Source organism: Schistocerca cancellata, chromosome 9 (assembly GCF_023864275.1).
Source record: "Schistocerca cancellata isolate TAMUIC-IGC-003103 chromosome 9, iqSchCanc2.1, whole genome shotgun sequence".
In the NCBI taxonomy this organism is placed as follows: Eukaryota; Metazoa; Arthropoda; class Insecta; order Orthoptera; family Acrididae; genus Schistocerca; species Schistocerca cancellata.
Window position 1 is genome coordinate 133231429 of NC_064634.1, and position 22891 is coordinate 133254319.

General features: G+C 44.9%; 1 protein-coding gene across 1 annotated transcript in view; it reads right to left on the reverse strand.

Moving 5' to 3' along the window:
- The window catches only part of LOC126101229 (brain-specific homeobox protein homolog), a 123145-nt gene that overhangs the window by 36865 nt on the left and 63389 nt on the right, over positions 1 to 22891 (reverse strand). The window contains exons 3-4 of the mRNA XM_049911919.1: positions 19469 to 19674; positions 14294 to 14390 (exon numbers count right to left, since the gene is read on the reverse strand). Of these exons, the coding sequence (XP_049767876.1) occupies positions 14294 to 14390; positions 19469 to 19674 (303 nt within the window). The remainder of the gene's footprint in view (positions 1 to 14293; positions 14391 to 19468; positions 19675 to 22891) is intronic.

The following is a 22891-nucleotide window of genomic DNA, read 5'->3' on the forward strand; positions in this document are numbered from 1 at the left end:
AGAGCGATATGAAGTGGGACAGGCATGTAATGGCAGTTGTGGGGAAGGCGGATAGTCGTCTTCGGCTCATTGGTAGAATTTTGGGAAGATGTGGTTCATCTGTGAAGGAGACCGCTTATAAAACACTAATACGACCTATTCTTGAGTACTGCTCGAGCGTTTGGGATCCCTATCAGGTCGGATTGAGGGAGGACATAGAAGCAATTCAGAGATTACTGGTAGGTTTGATCATCACGCGAGACTTACCGATATGCTTCAGGAACTCGGGTGGGAGCCTCTGGAGGAAAGGAGGCGTTCTTTTCGTGAATCGCTACTGAGGAAATTTAGAGAACCGGCATTTGAGGCTGACTGCAGTACAATTTTAGTGCCGCCAACTTATATTTCGCGGAAAGACCACAAAGATAAGACAAGAGAGATTAGGGCTCGTACAGAGGCATATAGGCAGTCATTTTTCCCTCGTTCTGTTTGGGAGTGGAACAGGGAGAGATGATGCTATTTGTGGTACGAGGTACCCTCCGCCACGCACCGTATGGTGTATTGCGGAGTATGTATGTAGAAGTATATGTTCTCAGAAATGATAAGCTCACAAAGGTACATGTATCACATTGGAACAAACGAAATAAAATGTTCAAACATACCTACGTTATGTATTTTAATTTAAAAAACCAACCTGTTACCAACTGTTCGTCTAAAATTGTGAGCCATATGTTTGTGACTGTTACAGTGTCATCTATTAAAAAGCGAAAAATGTGGTCCAACTAAACCAGTCATATTTCTTTACGTACTAACACGAATATGTAATAAAAATCGGGGTTCCTATTTTAAAAAAATGCAGTTGATTTCCGTTTGACCTATGGCAGCGCCATCTAGCAGGCCAACCCTAACGCCATCTGGTTTCCCCCTTCAAGCTAAACAAGTTTCGTTCTTTGTAGTTTTTTCGTTTGACGCTTATTTCGTGAGATATTTGGCCCGATTACGATCAATGTACCACCCTGTATATAGGAAAAGAAATCCACTACTGTATAGCTACACTACTGATGACAAACAACTGGAGACAGAGTAACCTTAAGCGGAATTACCAAATAAAACAGGTAGTGGGAAAAGCAGACACCAGACTCAGTTTCATAGGAAGAATCTTAGGAAAATGTAACTCATTCACAAAAGAAGTGGCTTATAAGGGGCTTGTTTGTCCGATTCTTGAGTATTGTTCATCTATCTGGGATCCCCATCGGGTAGGACTGATAGCGGAGATAGAGAAGATCCAACAAAGAGCGGCGTGTTTCGTCACGGGATCGTTCAGCCGGAGAGAGAGCATTACGGAGATGCTAAACAAACTCCACTGGCAGACGTAACAAGAGAGGCGTTCTAACATCACGGAGAGAGTTAGTATTCAGACTTCGGGACAACACTTTTCAGGAGGAGTCGGACAACATATTACTTACCGTCAATCATTCTTCCCACACACTATTCGTGAGTGGAACAGGGTTGGAGGGAACAGGTAATGATACCGAAAGTACCCTCTATCACACACTATTAGGTGACTTGCGGAGTATGACGTAGATGTAGAATCGAAGAATTTGGCAAGAAGCTAGGTTTCACAGTACAAGTAAAGGGAAAAAAATTCAGAAAAAAATATTCCTTCTGTCATTTGTTGTCCGACTTCACACATGAAATTGTAACATGCTCGAAAGTCTTGGAATCCCTAGAATCGATAACTTGCGAGTATCAATGTCGATAACAGGCAAAAATCGTCAAGATCCTCATTCCCAGAATGGATGAACTGTCTATATGCGTAATGAAGTCTGTACGGAACCCTGAGTGCGGGAGTGCTACTCACACATGGCCAGTTTTTCTTATAGAAATTCTTGCTGAACTTAATAATTTGAAAGCTGTTTTGACAATGGTTAAGCTTTGCATCAACATTTATACAACATTCGTAAGAAGTGTGTCAGCACCCTCCATTACATTGATTAAAATTACAATGAGTATCGAAAACAATATGGCCAACTTAAGGCTACTCTTTGCTTTGTGTAAGATTCTGCGATTCTCTATGGAAATAAATAAGCACTCAGATATCGATAGTAAAATCAGTGGGCGAAACATGGGAGCGCGATTCTAAGCATTGTTGAGATGGCCAGAAGAGATTTAGACGACTTAACTACGCATGAAGATGGAATTCAAGGTAAAATTCGCAAGCATAGCGCAAAAGCAATTGCAGGGTTAGGCTCGCGATTGTTAGTCCGAGTTTGCAATAAATCCGTTAAAGAAGCCTCCTTATCCTCCAAATAATAATAATTATTCTCCACATCAAATTCATAAATATGCTGTGGATGTTAAATGTTAACGTAACTTTGCAATTGAAATTATTTGTTAATCTGGCACTCAGTCATTATTAATACTTATAAGGTCATTGTCAGGCATGTCGTCATTATTAATACTTGTCAAACTATTATTGGTCTTGATGATTTCTGAAGTGTTTAAACAGACTTAATTTATGAAATCCCTTCTTACAAGTTATTTAGTAGTTAACAGGACCCAAGCAAACGACTTTTTATTTCATTCTTTCTTAGCAATAATAAGCTTTTTGCCGTTGCTGCTGCATCTGCTGCGAATTGCTGTAAACCACTTGGAAAAAGGCAGTCGTCTAAAGAAGAGAGTGTAGAGCTTAGGGCCAAAACCGAGACACCGACACACCACAACGTGTCATGTACTCTAATCCAGTAAATTCCGTTGCACAAGCCAGATTCTGTATCACTTGTAAATTCTTATTCAAATACGCAGTCAGATAGCTTAGGTATTTATTGTTACTGGTTCATTTGTTCCTGTAGTTTTTCATATTCAAATACTCAGTCAGATAGATTATCCAAATGTTAGTTTTAAGTATTTCGTGTACCGATTTGTTGAGGGCCTAAATGACAGTGAAACTGACACTCATACAACACCCACATAGTGTTACGCAAGTCAGATTCCGATTACTGATAGCTGAGGTTGTTTATCGAGTCCATTTTCACAGACGAACATCGGCTTTATTTGTTGAAGGCACGTTACACATTGTAGATCACTATATTTCAGAACAGAAGAAATCTTTTACGAAGAAAAAAAAAATAGCTCCATCAATAAGAGCAGTGCCCGCTACAAGTAAAATTGTGGTTTCGATTCCCAGTTCGAAACAGTTTTAATCTGATAGACATTCCAAAACAGCGCACGCGGCGCTGAAGTGTGAAAAATTTATTCTAAGACGGTTTTGTTTATATAATTACATTATGCAGTTCAACTGCAGTTGCTGTTGGCGATTCTGTGCTCCCGACTGCATTTTTTCATTACTACCTTGACATATGTTAGTTTCGCCACAATGTCACACACTGACTTACGCATTACCAAACGTGCAGTTTAACGCTACGTTTATAGTCCCAGTGAATATGATTTCGGTCACGAAATTTTGTTCCGTTCTGGCTTAATCTTTGGAAACGGTACAGAGTTATTTTCGAAAGTACCACGAAACTTTCAACCAGCAATTTATGCACTCCTGTTACGCAAATGCGGAAAACGCGTGACATCGTCAACAGTTTTAAAGGTTGGAAATGCTCTTGATAACAGTAATGCGAAACTAATTGCCGCGAACGTGCTGGCAGTTTTATAATCCGGCGCCGCGCTGCCTCTAATACATTATTGATTGTATGGCGTAGCGTGGCAGTTACGAAGAGTAATTTTCAGCGGGCCATCATCGGCCCCACATTCTGCCAATTTGATGAAGCGCTGCCGGGCTAATGATGCGATCGCGTAGTGCTGCGCTGCGTTTACAAAGTTTAGTTTCGACCGAGCGATCAGCGGCTCTCGCATGGCGTCGGGAGCGCGCTGGAATGATTACGCTGCTTCGCACTCGTCGTCAGGGGTGCACGAAATGAGATGTCTCGTCTAAATTACGAATAAGCGAGCATTTAGGAGACGAAAAATCTGAAGTTTCATCTCACTGAAAACCATATCTTCTCACTCACTTGACAACTGGAACAATATGAAACCGGTAATACAGGAATGTTATAGGTGTGTTCGAAGTGTAGGTGATGAAGTCTTCTCGGGCTATCAACCGTGTAAAGGCGTCTTTCTGAGGCAACGTTTCAAGTTTACAGTATGTCATCTTCAGGTGAATTGTCGGGTTCGCGTTCTGACGGCAGGGGGGGGGGGGGGGGGGGGGATGTGGTGGTGAGGCCACCCTGCGTGCTGGAGGGTTCGGGTGCCGCATCCTGGTGGGGCCTGTCCATTCCGTCCGCTGCTTTTGCCGGTTTCGCATCGGAGCGTTCTTGGCGTATTTTTGTTATGGCTGCATCTCATGCGGAGCTAAGATGGAAACTGCTATCTCGGTTGACACGGTTATCATGGAGTCGTATTTTCACGGCCTTTTTAAAGATCGAATCATAGCACACACTCACCCTACACAGCGGCCTTGCTTGTTTGAAGCCAGACACATAGTTTTACTTGAGACTGTGATCCGCCACTGCAGATTTCTCCGTTTGGCCTAGGCGAACGCTCCTTATGTTTTCCGAGTAGCGTTGAGATATACACTGAAGAGCCAAAGAAACTGGTCAACCTGCCTAAAATCGTGTAGGGCCCCCGCGAGCAAGCAGGAGTGTCGCAACACGACGTGGCATGGACTCGATTGGTGTCTGAAGTAGTGCTGGAGGGAAGTGACAAAATAAATCCTACAGGGCTGTCCATAAATCCGTAAGAGTAGAGATCTCTTCTGCACAGCACATTGCAAGGCATCCCAGATAGGCTCAATAATGTTCATGTCTGGGGAGTTTGGTGGCCAGCGGAAGTTTTCAAACTCAGAAGAGTGTTCGTGGAGCCACTCTAGCAATTCTGAACGTGTGGAGTGTCGCATTGTCCTGCTGAAAATAACCAAGTCAGTTGGAATGCACAATGGACATGAATGGATGCAAGTGATCAGACAGGATGCTTACACCCGTGTCACCTGTCAGAGTCGTATCAAAACATATCAGGGGTCACATGTCGCTCCAACTGCACATGCTCCACACCATTACAGAGCCTCCACCAGCTTGATCAGTCCCCTGCTGACATGTAGGGTCCATGGATTCAAGAGATTGTTTCTATACCGGTACACGTCCATCCGCTCGATACTATTTGAAACGAGACTCGTCCGACCAGGCAATATGTTTCCAGTCATCAACAGCCCAATGTTGGTGTTGACGGGCCCAGGCGAGGCGTGAAGTTTTGTATCGTGCTGTCATCAAGGGTACACTAGTGGGTCTTCGGCTCCGAAAGCCCATATCGATGATGTTTCGTTGGTTGGTTCGCGCGCTGAAACTTGTTGATGACCCATCATTGAAATCTGCAGCAATCTGCGCAAGGGTTGCACTTCTGTCGCACTGAACGATTCTGTTCAGTTGTCGCTGGTCCCGTTCTTGCAGGACCTTTTCCGGCCGCAGCGATGTCAGAGTTTGATATTTTACCGGGTTCCTGATATTCACGGTACACTCGTGAAATGGTCGTACGGGAAAATCCCCACTTAAACCCTACCTCGGAGATGGTGTTTCCCATCGCTCGTGCGCCGACTATAGGACCACGTTCAAACTCACTTAAATTTGGATAACCTGCCGTTGTGCAAACAGTAACCGATCTAATAACTGCGCCAGACACTTGTTGTCTTACATAGGCGTTGCCGACCACAGCGCCGTATTCTGCCTGTTTGCATATCTCTGTATTTGAATACGCATGCGTATACCACTTTTTTTAACGCTTCAGTGTACATCGTTGCATCTGGCCGATGTACTGTTTGCCATACTTACAGTTGATGCTGTAGACGCCAGGTGTCTGTATTCCTAGTTTATCCTTCACTGAGCCCAGCACATTCTTGATTTTCGCTGCTGCTCGAAAGATGATTTTTATGTTGCTCTTTTCTAATAGCTTGGCAGTTCTTGTCGTGGCAACCCAGTATACGGATGGAACGCCGAGCGCTTAGTGTCTTCTTCGTAGGTCTTCTCTCTTCTTCTTCCTCGAGTTGAAAGTGCGTCTTATCTGCGTCTCAGAATAGCCGTTCTCGCGAAAGGTTTTTCTCAAGTGCTGCAACTTGGCAGGTAGATTCTCCTTGTCACGCATGTCTCGTGCTCTGCGTACCAAGGAGGTGAACAAGGATTTGCGTTATGTTGGATGGTGGCAGTTACTGGCGTTAAGGTACGGTCGCTGTGTGTCTCCTTAGTGTAAACAGAACGACATAACGTGCCTTCCGTCTTATTCTTTATCATGATGTTGAGGAAAGGCAGACATCCGTTTTCTTCCACCTCCATGGTGAGTTTAATATTGTCACATATGTCGTTGAGGTGGTTATGAAAATCTTGTAGATTTTCTTGCCCGTGCGGGCATTCACGAACGTGTCAACCACGTAGCGGTAGAACGCCTTCGATTTCAAGCACGCCGCTTCGAGAACCGTTTGTTCGAAGTGCTCAGTATGCAGGTTTGCGATATATGGCGCCAGGGAAGAAACCCATGGCCACTCCGTGTATCTGTTGGTAGAATGTATCACCACATTGGAAGTATGTGGTGGTGAGTGCGTGGCGGAACTGATCCACTCTGTTCTAGTCGAAATGGGCCCTTAGTACTGTCAAGGAATCCCCAAAAGGTACCAGTGTGAAGAGGAACGCGTCATCAAAGCTGACCATGGTGTCACTTTGGTACAGACATGTCCCTCGAAGTATATTAACGTCGAGTTTTTGGCATGGTGAGAACAATGACTCACAAGAGGTGCTCCAGGTGTTTGGCTATTTCATAAGTTGGTGAATTTATTGTGTCCACTGTTGGATGTAGTGGAACTCCCTTCTTGTGTATCTTTGGAAGTTCGTACAAGCGTGGTGTATCGGTGCTCTGGGGTACAGCCTTCTAGCAATATCCTTGTCCATTCCTGAGTTGTTTAGTAGTGACACTGTCTTCCTCGTCACCGCTGATGTAGGACCGTTGTTCACTTGTTTGTAAGGTGGATCCTGTAAAAGGATCTCAGTCTTCTGCCAGTAGTAAACTGATCGTGGCAGTACCGTCGCATTGCCTTTGTCTGCCCCTAGGACGACCGTATCTTCGTCTTCTTGTAGGTCACGTTGTAATATTTCTGGCTTTGCTGCCATAATATTCGGCTACAAGAAGCTCTTTTTAGAGCAGTTCAGAAGGCAGTTGTGGCAAGATGACGTAATGTGGTGTGAGGTACCGATGACGGAAAGACCGCATAAATTGTGGTCCTTCCCCACAATTGGCTTTTGCATTCGGAAGTTTCAAGGCCAAAATGACAATTTTCCGTTATTAATATTAGACGCACTAAACAGCGTATTTACGTGCGTTCCATATTTGTAGCCTCTCTCAATAGCGTGCTAAATTCCACTCTTTCACAAGTATTAATAACCAGCAGAACAATCAACAACTGCAAAACGGAAGGGCAGACGAAGCATTTCGGTAATCTTCGGATTGCGCCTAACTTGGATGGCGGGCGAAGTGATTTGGCCGGCCGCCGTGGTCCAGCGGTTCTAGGCGCTTCAGTCCGGAACCGCGCTGCTGCTACGGTCGCAGGTTCGAATCTTGCCTCGGGCATGGATGTGTGTGATGTCCTTAGGTTAGTTATGTTAAAGTAGTTCTTAGTCTAGGCGACTGATGACCTCTGACCTCAGAAGTCAAGTCCCATAGTGCTTAGAGCCATTTGAACCATTTTTTTAAAATGATTTGGCTGTAAGATCAGAGTTCGTTCGTCAGTCTCGGGGGACGGACATGTTGTCTCCTGCGGTATCTCTTAAGATTTTGTTAGCAATGTCTAGTGTGTAAATCAGAGCAGGTTCGGCAGTTTCGGAAGACAGACATGTAGTCTGCCGCGGTCAGTGTTAGTTACGACTTTATTAGCAGTGTATGGTTATTTGGACATGTAGCTGAGAACAATGTGATACTAATTACGGAAATATGCAATTCATCAATTTTCTGAATAATAAAAATCATTTGTGACTCTAAAGAGGAATGTAGTTGTGCAGTTTCTCGTGTTCTGCTAATAAACAGCGAATGACATCGCGTACAAACAAACTAATGGGAAATTTAATCATTTCTAAAATGAGAGTCCCTTGCAAAGAGTTTCTTACAGCCTCAAGATCACTGATTCACCACCTACGTGCTCTTTTCTGCGCAGGGGACAACAACTGTAGAAGGTTGGTGAACACTTATGCATTCCACTCAGGGCGGTGGAAGCAAATAGGTACATCGCGTGTACTGCAGTCTTAGTAGAAATGGGATCAGTGACACGTCATCTGTGGTAACACAGAGGAAGTTTGAAGGTGAGAAATATTTTTGAGGGAAGGGGTTCATACCGACGTGTATATCGCTTCTCTCTAACTCTCTCTTTTTCAACTTGCCATAGCGTAACGCCCTGCGTTCAGTCGTGGAAATATTCGTTTTCGGGGTTTTTGTTCTTTTCAAGACCCTGTAAGTCTCCCTTCTGACCTTTTCTGCGGTGTCAGAGGGAAGCTCTCAGACGATCTCCCTTTTAGGTAGTGTGGCAGAAACCGGTGCAAAATTTAATCCTTCTGACAGCACGTATGTTGTCCCCTCGTCCAGTTCCTTTCCAGTTAAACTGATAATAGTCCTCAAAACCTGTGTATCGATGTTCTGCACTTGAACCCCCTGCAGTCAGTGGAACTTGGTTTGTTGTTTCAGTAGGAAAATGTCAAAACGTGTTTTAATATGTCTTCATATACAGCGATTTTTATGTGAATAATAACAGAGGCCAACAAAAAAATAGACTGCCTGACGAAAAAATGAAGCAGTCACAACATACGGTCGGTTGCCAATGTAACTGCGTACACATATACACCATCGGCGTAAATGATAAGAGCTGTTATATTCTCACGCAGGTAGAACGGCCACCAGAGAGCACTAGCGTTATTCGTGTTTAATGTTGTTTGAATCACTGGTAGGGTACCCAGGAGCGTGTACAGCATCAGATACTGATTGATCACTGTGGAGAACATGGAAATGCCACTTATTCGTATTAGTCACCCTCATCACCACCTGACAGAGCTTGAAACGGGTTTTAATGAGGATCTCCATTCGGCCGGCTGGTCGAATATGACAGAGAACCCGTGAAAATACAATCGCTAAGCGGGCTTCCATTCAGTCCCTTGTTGACCAGTCTAGTATGGCAGTTGAAAAACAGCAAAATGATAGTTTTAAATTTCACGTTCAAGAAATCGTTCACACAGTAAAGTCTTATAAACATACTGTCATTTGATCATTGGACTATAGTAATAAGTTTATCTGGCGGCGGGAAACAGCTGAAATATTTGAAAGCAAATAAATAACGAGGTCCCAATGGAAACCCAGTTCGATTTTACAAAGAGTGTTATACGGCATTGGCCTCTTACGTAACTTGCATTTGTCGGGATTCTCTCGCCCAGGACGGTAAATAGGGCAGGTGACTCCAGTATACAGGGTGGTCGAAAATTCCCCTTACAAACTTCTAGGACATGTAGAGGGTAGTGAGTACAGAACATTTTGAATACGAACCCATGTCCGGAATCGCATCGCTTCCGTTCTAGGACAGTTTCAGTTCAGATGTGTGCCTCGTCAAAGTCTGCTTAGGGGAAGAGAAACGTCTCAGAGTTCCCTGTTCTGGTATGCAACAGGGTAGACACGATGACGTGTACTACGTCAAACGATCCCTAGATGTCACTTCTTGTCCGCTTTGCTGTGAGACCCAGTCAATACCTGTGCATCACCGATAGAGGGAACATGGTGCAGTACACGTTTGCGGAATACACAGACATGCTCCTTGTGTCTGGCGAAGATGGAGGTAACGGAAGAGCTGCTAGTCGGCTGTATCACAAACGTTTTCGCACCTTCACACTCCATCGCACAAACTGTTTGCCGAAGTTACACAACGGCTACGAGAAACGGGTACCTTCACCGTGAGGAGGCAGGGCTGTGGTGTTCCACGGCGACGCCGCACTCCCGAATTTGAAGAAGGTGTACTGCGTCGCATTGAAGAGAGCCCGTCAACGAGTTCGTTAAGAATTGCGCATGCAATGGCTGTTAGTCGCAGTACCATCTTGGACGTCCTGCATAAGCAACAATTACATCCGTACCACTTACAAAGGGTACACGCAATGGGTCCAGCAGACTTTCCAAAACGCGTCGCCTTCTGCACACGGTTCCTGCACCGTTGCATCGACGCGCCCCTGTTTCCACGTCATCTTCACAGATGAATGTAGGTTCACAAGAGAATGTGTTCTGAAAGCTCGAAATAGTCATGTCTGGGTGGACGAAAACCTCATGCCACACATGTTCAGGGTTTTCAAGACAGGTTTGGAATTAACGTGTGGGCAACTATTCCGGACAGTCATGTGATTGGACCATACCTCCTTCCAGCCAAGCTCACGGGTCCCGCGTACTTAGTCTTCCTACAACACGTAATGGACCCGTTCTTGGAAGCTGTGCCATTGAATGTCCGCAAGGAAATGTGGTTTCAGTGTGAAGGAGCACCACCTCACTTTTCACTGGCTGTCTGGAGACATCTCAACAGACGATATGGTGAAAGATGGATAGGCCGTGGTGGTCCAAACGCGTGGCCGCCACGATCGCCGGATTTAATTCCTATGGACGACTTCTTGTGGGGTCGTATGAAGAGCCTAATTTATAAGACACCTGTAGAGACAGAGGAAGATCTGCTGGCACGAGTTCTGGCCGCTGCACAAGACACTGAAGAGACACCAGGTAGGATGGAGAGTGTACCAGTACATGCTTCGGAGGTGTGTAACAACGTTACTGGTCGCCACATCGCGCCGCTGTTGTAATGCATCGGTACGTTGCGGCTGGTGCCGTAGATGCTGGGTTCTTGTTGTTGTCGACTAATGTAAACCATAAGGTGTAAGTTGTAATGCAAATGCGTAAGTAATAACGGAACGAGTCAGTATTCTTTTCAAATGGATTGCAACAGTTGTACTGGGTCACCCTAAGTACATCCCTCACGTGGATGTGGATGAGATAATCATTTGCATTGAAACTGTCGTAGAACGGAAGTGATTCGTGTCCGGACATGGGTTCCTATTCAAAATGTTATGTACTCACTACCCTTTAGATGTCCTAGAATCTTGCAACGGGAATTTCCGACCACCATGTATCAGAAGGGTAAAAGAATGGACCCACAAAAATTACAGACCAATACCCCTAATTTCGGTTTGCTGCGGAATCCTTGAACATATGCTCCGTTCGAATATAATAAATTTTCTTGAGACTGAGAAGTTTATGTCCACGAATCAGTATGGTTTTATAAAGTATCGCTCGTGTAAAACTCAGCTTGCCCTTTCCTCACATGATGTATGAGAACTATGGATGAAGGGCAACAGGCGGGTACCATATTTCTGGATTACCGGAAAGCATTTGAGACGGTGCCCCAATGCAGGCTGTTAGCGAAGGTGCGAGCGTATGGAATAAGTTCACAGATACACTATGTGATTAAAAGTATCCGGACACCTGGTTGAAAATGACTTACAATTTCGTGGCGCCCTCCATCTGTAATGCTGGAATTCAATATGGTGTTGCTGATCCTTAGCCTTGATAACAGCTTCCATTCTCGCAGGCATACGTTCAGTGAGGTGCTGGAAGTTTCTTGGTGAATGGCAGTCCATTCTTCTCGGAGTGCTGCACTGAGAAGTATCGATGTCGGTCGGCGAGGCCTGACACGAAGTCGGCGTTCCAAAACATCCCAAAGGTGTTCTATAGGATTCACGTCAGGACTCTGTGCAGGCCAGTCCATTACAGGGATGTTATTGTCGTGTAAGCACTTTGCCACAGGCCATGCATTATGAACTGGTGCTCGATCATGTTGAAAGGTACAATCGCCATCCCCGAATTGCTCTTCAACAATGGGAAGCAAGAATCCGCTTAAAACATCGATGTAGGCCTGTGCTGTGATAGTGCCAGGCAAAACAACAAGAGTTGGAAGACCCCTCCATGAAAAACACGACCACCATAACACCACCGCCTGCGAATTTTACTGTTGGCACTACACACGCTGCAGGTGACGTTCACCGGGCATTCGCCATACCTACACCCTATCAGCGGATCGCCACATTGTGTACCGTGATTCCTCACTCCACACAACGTTTTTTGACTGTTCAGTCGTCCAGTGTTTACGCTTCTTACACCAAGGAGTGTGGACATCTCGCGTACAGACGTATGACACAAGTGACACCCAATCACCTGACCACGTTCCAACTCCATGAGTTTCGCAGAGAGCTCCATTCTGTTCTCTCATGATGTCTGATGACTACTTAGGTTGCTGACATGGAGTACCTGGCAGTAGGTGGCAGCACAATGCACCTAATAGGAAAAACGTAGGTTTTTGGGGGTGTCCGGTTACTTTTGATCACCTAGTGTATGTGAGTGGCTAGAAGACTTCTTCAATAATAGAACCCATCATGTTGTGCTCGACTGCGAGTGTACGTCAGAGGCAAGCGTACGGTCAGGAGTGCCTGAGAGAAGTGTGATAGGACCGCTGCTGTTTTCTCTCTCTCTCTCTCTCTCTCTCCTCTCTCGCTCTCTCTCTCTCTCTCTCTCTCTCTCTCTCTCTCTCTCTATATATATATATATATATATATATATATATATATATATGATTTGGCGGAAAGAGTGGGCAGCAATCTGCAGTTGTTTGCTGATGATGCCGCCGTGTATGGTAAGGTGCCGAAGTTGAGTGACTGTAGGAAGATACGAATGAGACAAAAATTCCAGTTTCTGTGATGAATGGCAGCTAGACGTAAATGTGGAAAAATGTAAGTTAATGCGGACGAGTGGGAAGATCAAACCTGTAATGTTCGGGTATTGCTAGTGTCCTGCTTGACCCATGCAAGTCGTTTAAATATCTGGACGTGACGTTGCAAAGCGATATGAAATGGAACGAACGTCTGACAATTGTGGTAGGGTTTATAAGGAGAATTTTAGGAAAGCGTAGTTCACCTGTAAAGGAGAATTTTGAGCAGAGTTTCAAAAAATTATAATCATCAGAAAAAAACCAGTGTTTTTGTGGTGAACACCTCCATACACTTCTTATTTCTTTTCTAGTAAAGCAGCAAATGGTGGACAGACAAAGTTTTCTTTTATTTATGAATTTCAGTTAATATTTTGGTTCTTTGAACGTATAATGTAAAAATGTGGGGGAACTTTCGAGTTTTTCAGTGTTTGATGTCTACATTTATTACTGAAAACAACATAAAAATACCGAAAATCAGTTATTTCAGAGACCGGTTATTCTGAGCTGTTTAGACGCTCAGGTTAAACTGGAAACGCAGAAAACTGATATAAACAAAAATTATTTGTTTCAGCGATAAACATCATCCATGAAACAGACTTTTTAAAAGCATCAGGAGTAGATTTGCGCTCTACCAAACCTACGATTCGGTAATTTCAATCCACTATATAAATGACGTAGTGAATTGTAGGATTATTGGTAGCATTGGTAGAATTGATAGGAGAAGAAACATAAATGGATGTGTTAGTGAGAAAATGGGAGCCGCAGACTTCTCTTTGTTTTTTTTTTTTTTATTTGGTTGGTTGCTTTGCACATTATGGGAACCGTACATCATTTATTGTTAGTCCGTTGTGTATCACAGAATCCTTACAGAATATACATAAGTAATGAAAATTATGTGATCGCGTAACTTCGCCGCTTTTATGTCAGCAAAACATTGACTTTTAATGCAAGTATAGTTTACATGCATGAACATACAGAGCAGAAGACTCTTAACGTTGGGTTGAATAACTGATAAAGTTAAACGGGTCCAAATCTCTTCTGACAGTAACTATCTTCCTCCTACTACAATAGGTCTATTGTACTTAAATCTGAAAAAAAAATTATATGAAACAAAAACAGACCCCTTCAACACATCAGAGCATCTCCAGTTCCTCAATTCTGTTTCAAATATTATTAAAGTATATTTCATTTAATTAAAATTCTTCAGTTTCCTTAGGTGATGAAAAACTTTATTTTAAAATTATTATTTCAAGAGTCAGAGTGTAATTATAGCAACCAAATTTATTTATAAAACAAAACGGAATGCACGAATACAATTGAATAATGGAGGGTCTATGGTGGATTCTATGGTGAAATGTCGATACACAATTAAAGGTCCTGCGCCTAGTGATGCTTCTGGCACGCTACATAGTGTGTGAACAGTCACCAAGCTCCCGTGGACAGTGGGCGTGTGAAAGAGCGATCAAAGCTCTACACTCTACAGGTTGCCAGCCAAGAAAGAAGACTCACCAGAGGCGGATTCGCCGGACGGATGTTTGCCTTCTTCACTGAGCTTCCTTAGCTGCTTCTTGTGTTTCATGCGCCGGTTCTGGAACCACGTCTTCACCTGGAACATTGGCGCACACACACCATCAACACAAGTCTCAACTCTGGACCTATTTGCACAAATTCAGCAACATGGTGCGTGTCCCCCAAGAGCTATTTAACACAGTCTGTATCCCTTTTCTATTCAGCCTATATGCAATTAAATTAAAATCGAACTGAAATATATATTATCTGATTAAAAGTGTCGGGACAGCCTTACCAAGCGCTTCGCTCCAGTCCCAAGCATCTAACATCGCTATCTTCTCTGGTATCGGCTCTTGACGAGAATGAGCTGCCTTTCCTCAACAGCCATTCAGGCATCTCTTTGAGTGTCTCAGCAGAGGTCAAGTCATTATGAAGGAGAAGGATAGACACACACCATATTACACTGAAGAGGCAAAGAAACTGGTAAATCTGCCTAATATCGTGTAGGGCCCCGCGACAAGCAGAAGTGCCACACCACGACGTGGCATAGACTCGTCTAATGTCTGAAGTAGTGCTGGAGGGAACTGACACCATGAATCCTACAGGGCTGTCCATAAGTCCGTAAGAGTACGAGGGAGTGGAGATCTCTTCTGAACATCACGTTGCTAGGCACCCCAGATATGCTCAATAATGTTCATGTCTGGGGAGTTTATGGTCAGCGGAAGTATTTAAACTCAGAGGAGTGTTCCTGGAGCCACTCTGGATGTGTCGGGTGTCGCACTGTCCTGCTGGAATTGTCCAAGTCCGTCGGAATGCACAATGGATATGAATGGGTGCAGGTTATCAGACAGTATGCTTACATACGTTCACATGTCACAGTCGTATCTAGACGTATCAGGGATCCCATATCACTCCAACTGCTCACGCCCCACGCCATTACAGAGCCTCCACCAGCTTGAACAATCCCCTGCTGACATGAAGGATCCATGGTTTCATGAGGTTGTCTCCATACCCATACACGTCCATCCGAGCGATATAATTTGAAACGAGACTCGTCCGATCAGGCAACATGTTTCCAGTCATCAACAATCCAATGTCGGTAGCGATGGGCCCAGGCGAGTCAGATGTGTTGTGCAGTCATCAAGGGTACACAAGTGGGTTTTCGGCTCCGAAAGCCCATATCGATGATGTTTCGTTGAATGGTTCGCACAGTGACACTTGTTGATGACCCAGCACTGAAATCTGCTGCAATTTGCGGAAGGATTGCACATCTGTCACGTTTAACGACTATATTCAGTCGTCGTTGGTCCCGATCGTGTAGGATCTTTTTCCGGCCGGAGCCATGTCGGAGATCTGATTTTTTACCGGACTCCTGATATTCACGGTACACTCGTGAAATGGTCGTACGGGAAAACCCGCACTGCATCACTGCCTCAGAGATGCTGTGTCCCATCCCTCGTGCGCCGATATAACACCACTTTCAAACTCACTTAAATCCTGATAACCTGCCATTATAGCAGCAGTAACCGATCTAAAAACTGCACCAGACACTTGTTGTCTTATACTGGGTGGAGAAGAACTGTGTCACGAAATTTTAACTCTGGATTGCTGATGTCAGTTGAACTTACTAATGTTCTGTAGGTCGACAATTCACCATTTTTAAACTACAGAAACTTGGCGCCATGCGCTCCGATTGGCGGAGGAAATGGCGTTCGTCGGTTGACGGGCAGCGCTATGGTTGTCGGTTCACACATAGTTCCTCGCCCCGTGACTGCCCCAACGTGATATGCACACATGTCGAATAGCTCTTGCTGTTTGTCTCCACCTCACGTCAGCGGCATTCACACGTAAGCTTCGCTTCGGAGCACACACACGTCACCTGTGATTTTGTCATACAGTAAGCATGGCGGCACAGTACTCGTTAGAAGAACAACGAGATACGGTTTTTGTTTATGGACTATCCGATCGTAATGCACATGAAACTCGACGGTTGTATGAGGAACGGTACCCAGCAAAACGCCACCCACACCCGCAAACGTTTACAGCAATTTACCAGCGACTTGGTGAAACAGGCTCATTAGCAGGATATCGTTGTGATGGCCTCGAACACGACGGGATGCTGCCTTTGAAGAGACTGTTCTCGAGCGCTTCGAGGAGCACCTACAACGAGTACTCGAGTAGTTGGACACAACATGGGGGTCACTCATCAGTTCGTCTGTGAGGTTTTGAGGGATGGAGGCCAACATCCATTTAGTTTCCACCCCGTCCAAGACCTAAATCCTGTGACGGACTATTAACACAGGCTATGGTTTTGCCGATGGTTTTTGCGACGTGTTGCACGAGATCCCGACTTCCCTGCCATTGTGCTGTTTGCCGACGAGTGCACCTTCCATCAGTATGGCCGTACAACACTCGAAACGTTCATTACTGGGCCAGGGGAAATCCTCACGTCGCGTACGTTCACTGGCACCAGGAACGATTTTCGCTCAACATTTGGGCAGGCATTGAGGGTGTAGGGAAGCAGCCTACTCACGCCGTATAAAATTCACATCAGTCTTTCCATTGTGTGCCAGCCAGACCGCTGTAATTAGCTCTGACGTCATAAATGTTGCGCAATACTTTAAAAATCAAGTAAATAACCTAAAACGTTTCTAGAATGTCAGGAGTACTACTAAATCAATATGTGTTGAATGTCAGTTCAATAACTTTAACCATTTTCGAAATTTGGTCGTTTTTCTGTAAAAATCATTGGCGCAACAGAAAAGAGCTAGAAACTTAAAAATTTATATCTGGATTCCTTTTGCATAATAATTTAGTAGAAACAGTATTCTGGATCTCAGAAATTAAAATTTTAGTTGAAATTCATGATTTTCTGTTTTTTTTCTTAGAAATTAAGGAAGCAAGATAGATTAAGTAGGCTAATAAATAAGGCTAGGATGTTTAAATTTAAGTAGAAGGGAGATCAGCTATAATCATAAAGATGTGAGAAGTTTCAACTGAACAACTATAAAACTATAGCTATAGCGTATCTCCAAAGGGCAAGTTCAGAGCTCGTCTACTGCGCGTAGTGTAATTAAATTAATTCTCTCGCCCAAAATATTTTACTTAGCCACGTCAGACTTTTATTATGATTACTTACCTGTGTGCTGATTGCACATTTAAATTGAGACCTTCATCGGCCATCAGCAAAGGAAGCGATGATTTATTCAGTAACTTAAAGTGGTGCATTACTAGCCCAGCGGCTAGTCGGGAGAGCGCAATTGATCAGGCGTTCCCTTAGCCGTCCGCACCGCGGCTTTATATATAAGAACGCTGCGCGAGAGAAAAAGGCCCCAGTTCTCTCCAGACGCTGAATAGCACACCACCTGTGCCCGGAGTCGCGTCGCGTCGGTATCATTGCTATAAACAGCCTCGGATGCCGTAACGCGTAACCATGAAATCGTTTTAGAGTGAAGTGTTAATTCTGGGATGACTTTAATGATCTATCTTCAGTTTTCGTATGTCGTATTTTCACGTGCCGTCGCGGGACAGACATTCTACCATTATTTAGCGTGGCGTTTGATGGACATTATCATCAAATTATGGCGAGCATTCACTTAAACAGTTAATTTGAACAGTTATAGTTGCATCAGCGCATTAGACTCTGAACTGCTCTGTTAGTTGGATTGTGTGGATTCTTTTTGGTCTGTGACTTTCAGAATATAGTGAACATTTTAGAGAGAATCGTTTTTGATTATGAATCCCAGACAACCTCCTAATTCCTCAGAGCTATTAGCTGTAGCTATATGTGTATTTCTCAGATGAAGTGGGCACTAGGAATTCTAATCACAGGCTTCACGTTTTGCTAATCACTTTCTGGTTGCCAATACTGTAGTTAGAGAGCCAGTGTTGAGAACGGCAAACCACAGCATAAATAATAGGAACACTTAACAACAATAATTCCACCCGCCGCCCCACATATGGTGAATCGGCCGGGAAATGCACCTTTTCTACTTTACATTCTACATTATATATTAACAATTAAATTCCACCCGCCGCCCCACAAGGGTGATGATCTGATTTAGCCGGTCAGTGTACCAGTTACCTTCACATTTTGCAAGAAACTCTACTCGACCTGCTGGAAGACGTTCCCCTGAACATATGTCTACGGATTTAGCTGCAACATGATGAGGCGCCAGCACGTAGCAGTCTTGCTGTGCGCGGATTTTTAAATGAACTCTTCGACGGCCAGGTAATTGACAGAGGTGCTCGTAGGGAATGGCCCCCGCGATCACCAGACCTCACGCCACCGGACGTTTTCCTGTGGGGATTCTTCAAGGTTCTCGTTCACCCACCCAGACGCGAACCACCTAGGAACGAAGAGGAATTAATGGATCGCATTCAACATGCCACCAGTCACATCAGGGCAGTGCCATGATTCTTTGAAACATTTCGGCAAAACACCGTTCGACGGTACCAAGCTTGAGTCGCGTCAGATGGTCTCCAGTTCGAGCACCTGCTTTAAGTAAACAATGTCCTAGCTACAAAAAAAGGCCCTTTTCAGGGCCGACGCAATTTGTAGAAGTCTTTCTGTACGCGAACTAACAGCTGTTGACGGGTTTGTTCCCGGTACGTCTTATCATGAAACTATAATGGATGTGTAGGGACCCCGGTGGATTCACCCCCAGAGTGGAAGGCTGGCGCGCTACCACCGAGGGTGATACATCGCGATCTCCGGGATGCAAAGCATTCGCGGTCATGCGTTGTCCAGAGCCAGCAAAAGTGCTGTCCCGCGGCCAATCGGAACGCGTGGCGCCAAGTTTCTGTAGTTTAAAAATTGTGCGTTGTCAAGCTACACAACATTAGTAATTTTGGTTTCTACTGGCATCAGCTATGCCGGGCTAAAATTGTTTCGTGACACAATTTTTCTCCACCCTGTATAGGCGTTGCCGACCGTAGGGCCATCTTTTGCCTGTTTATGTATCTCTGTATTTGAATACACATGCCTATAGCAGTGTCTTTGGCGCTTCAGTGTTATATCAACTAATAGGTCTCCGAATATTTTTAATAAAGTGTACATTAAAATAGGAGTGGTACGAGTATTGATACTTGTAGAAAATATTGCTTTAGTTTTTGTGGCTAAGTGATATTGCTACTCAAAGGTTGGAGGTTTGTCCGTGTAGCGGTGAGCGGTACCTGTGTCTCGGAGAGGTTGAGGGCGTTGGCCAGCTCGACGCGCTCTGGAGTGGAGAGGTAGCGCTGCGCCTCGAACCGCTTCTCCAGGCCGGTCAGCTGCTGGTCCGAGAAGACGGTGCGCGCCTTGCGCCGCCGGCAGTGCTTGGCGGACAGCTCCGCCGCCGCCGCCCCCGCACTGCCCGCCAGCAGCGGCCCGAACGGCATGCCTCCTGCACAGCCCGACACACGCCGCCCGTCACCAGCTGTTGCCTGCTCAAGACACGCACGTACGAATTGCAACTAAACTTCTTTCTCCTGAGCACTCAATATAAGCTTTCCTCGCGTCTTCTAAACAGTTAAGATTATTAAATTTTCTTTCTCTTTCAGATGTCTGCTGCATCATTACGTATTTGTTTTGTAATGTATTGTATGTTAACTGGAGGCCTAGAAACGACGGAGAGGGCTCCTTCCCCGCCGCAGCCGCAGTGGTCCACAACCCCACGACGGCTACCGCAGTCCACTTCACTCCTCCGCCGCCCCACACCGAACCCAGGGTTATTGTGCGTTTCGGTCCCCGGTGGACCCCCCCCCCCCTCCCAGAGAACGTCTCACACCAGACGATTGTAACCCCTATGTTTGCATGGTAGAGTAATGGTGGTGTACGCGTACGTGGAGAACTTGTTCGCGCAGCAATCGCCGACATAGTGTAGCTGAGGCGGAATAAGGGGAACCAGCCCGCATTCGCTGTGGCAGATGGAAAACCGCCTAAAAACCTTCCACAGACTGGCCGGCTCACCGGACCTCGACAAAAGTCCGCCGAGCGGATTCGTGCCGGGGACCAAGCGCTCCTTCCCGCCCGGAAAGCCGTGCGTTAGACCGCACGGCCAACCGGGCAGGCATCATTACGTATTTACTTTGATTTCATTTAATTTTATGTAATTTCTGTTTCTCTCCTCCCAAGGGTGTTCTCTAGATTAGAATGAAAGAATGAACCTTTCAGTTTGCGGTAGCGTTCTCGCTTCCCATGCCCGGATTCCCGGGTTCGATTCCCGGCGGGGTCAGGGATTTTCTCTGCCTCGTGATGGCTGGGTGTTGTGTGCTGTCCTTAGGTTAGTTAGGTTTAAGTAGTTCTAAGTTCTAGGGGACCTATGACCGCAGCAGTTAGGTCCCATAGTGCTCAGAGCCATTTTCTTGAACCTTTCAGTCTACAGAGGCGGAAGCAAAACTATGAGGCCAGGTCGTGAATCATGCCTTGATAGCACATATGCTGAGAGCATTCATTGCCTGTGGAAACCAATAATCCAGGTTAGAGTTCCGGTACGGCAAAAAGTCTGAGTCTGGCAGGATTTTTAAGGATTATTCTACGCGCAACTGTTTACTCTTCTGTAGATTCACAAAGCAATTCATTACAATGAACGTGTTGTCTGTGAGTGTGTGCACATGCGTGAGAGAGAAAGAGAGACGAGTGTAGCTAAGAGAAAAAAATATTAAATTAAGAAAAAGAAGGCGACTCAAAATAAAACACAAAGAGTGAAGGAAGAGTTAAAAGTGAGTGAATGTTGCAGGCTAAGAGAGCGGAGTGAAATTAGAGGAGGAAAGGGAGATCTAAAAGTGAACAGAGGTTGTAAAAAGGAGAGGTATAGAGAGAGAAAAATCGAGAGAAGATTAAAAAGTTTTGGAGGGAGAAAGAGAAGGAAAGTGGAAGAGAAAGGAAAGGACAGCGATAGAGAGAGAGAAAGTGGAAGCTGGGAAAAGGTAGACACAGGCCAGTAAAAAAACAGAGTTACCAGACAGAGAAAAACACATGGAACATGTCGGACACACAAACACTGTGAGAGAAGGCAAACAAGTGGATGTGTTAAGGGGCAAAGAGGAGGATGATAAGCAGAAGAGACAGGGAGAGGGGAGGGAGAAAGGAAAAGTGTGACAGGGAACAGGCGAAACTCGCGAGAGGACCTGGGACAGAGGGGGAGATAGAGATAGAGAGAGAGAGAGAGAGAGAGAGAGAGAGAGAGAGAGATGGCAGCGAGTGGGACAGAAAAGAGTCGTGGAATAAACGGGGTGGGGGGAATTTGAGTGAAAGATGGATCAGAGGAAATAAGGAAGAGCGCAAGATAACATGTCTGCTTGACGGGCAAAAAGAGGGAGAGGATCGTCACGTTACGAGGAAGTAAGTGAAAAAACTGAGAGGATGGGAGATACAGCATCAGTGACAGAAGCATTATAACCATTTCAGCAAATATTTAGACTGAGAAATGTATCAAACTTAGACAAAGTACACCATAATCGCATAGCGTCCAACTAGACAAATGTCAGTAGGACTTGGACACTCGCAAACGAAATGACGGTGCCTCACCGAGCCAGATGCCGCGATGACTAAGGCACTGGAGCTCTTCTTGAGGGAAGCTAACAGTAAGATGAAACCCCACTTTAGCAAACACATTCATATTTTCCGTGGCTTCCCTAGTTCGATTAAAGCAAATATCGTGATGGTTCGTTTGGGAAGTACTCGGTCTATTTTCTTCCTCATCCTAGTCTCTTGCGAACTCATGAGCCGTTTCTAATGGCCTTGTCATTCACGGAACGTTAAATTATTTTTTTCTCTTTACTGGTTTCTGATAAAGAACTCAAAGGCCTTGTGGAAACCGATCCACTTTGACCTAATTTTCAACACTGTGTCGATACGGATAAGTGATGAAATACCAGCATACCTCCAGAGGACCGAAAAGAAGAGTGCAGCATTCGTGCAATGGTAATTTCCACTAAATGTAACACAGAGAAACGGCTCACCACCGAATGAAATCGTGGTTAGCCAGTGAAATGCTGCACAATGTGTTGCCAGAACATCCAAAAGGAGGTCAGGGTAAATCGCATGAACTAGTGTCCTATTCCATTAAGTAAAGGGTGTACTGCAGGACTGAGTGCTGATGAATTCGGTGGTTACGGAGTGTGTTCGATCGATTGACCGTAATTCTTTAAGGGTTCCCAAATATGAATTGCATGATACCTCGAGCCATCATCGACTTGATAAATGTCATTACTCTCTCATATGAAGTTAAATACTGGAAAACTGACACAATCCTGCAACGAAAGATGATAACGTTGTGTGCCTGTGGTCCTTTGCAGTTGACGCTGAATATGTGCACATCGTTCATGAATGGCGGAAAACCGGCTCCTCAACTAATGGATTTGTTTCAGCTGGAATGTTTGATGCGTCAGGTGATACAGAGAACATCAGCGTTAGTATGCTTAATTTGTGTTGGCTTGATATATTCAGGCTATCTGTATCAGGCCTTATTTATATTCGTCATCTGTGCTCTTATTGAGCTATTCTTCTGTGAAATCGTTAGCTGATTATTTCCACACGTATCAGCAAACGGGAAATCTATACTACTAATTAGATAACTCTATAATTCGGGGTAACGAACATACTGATTACTACCA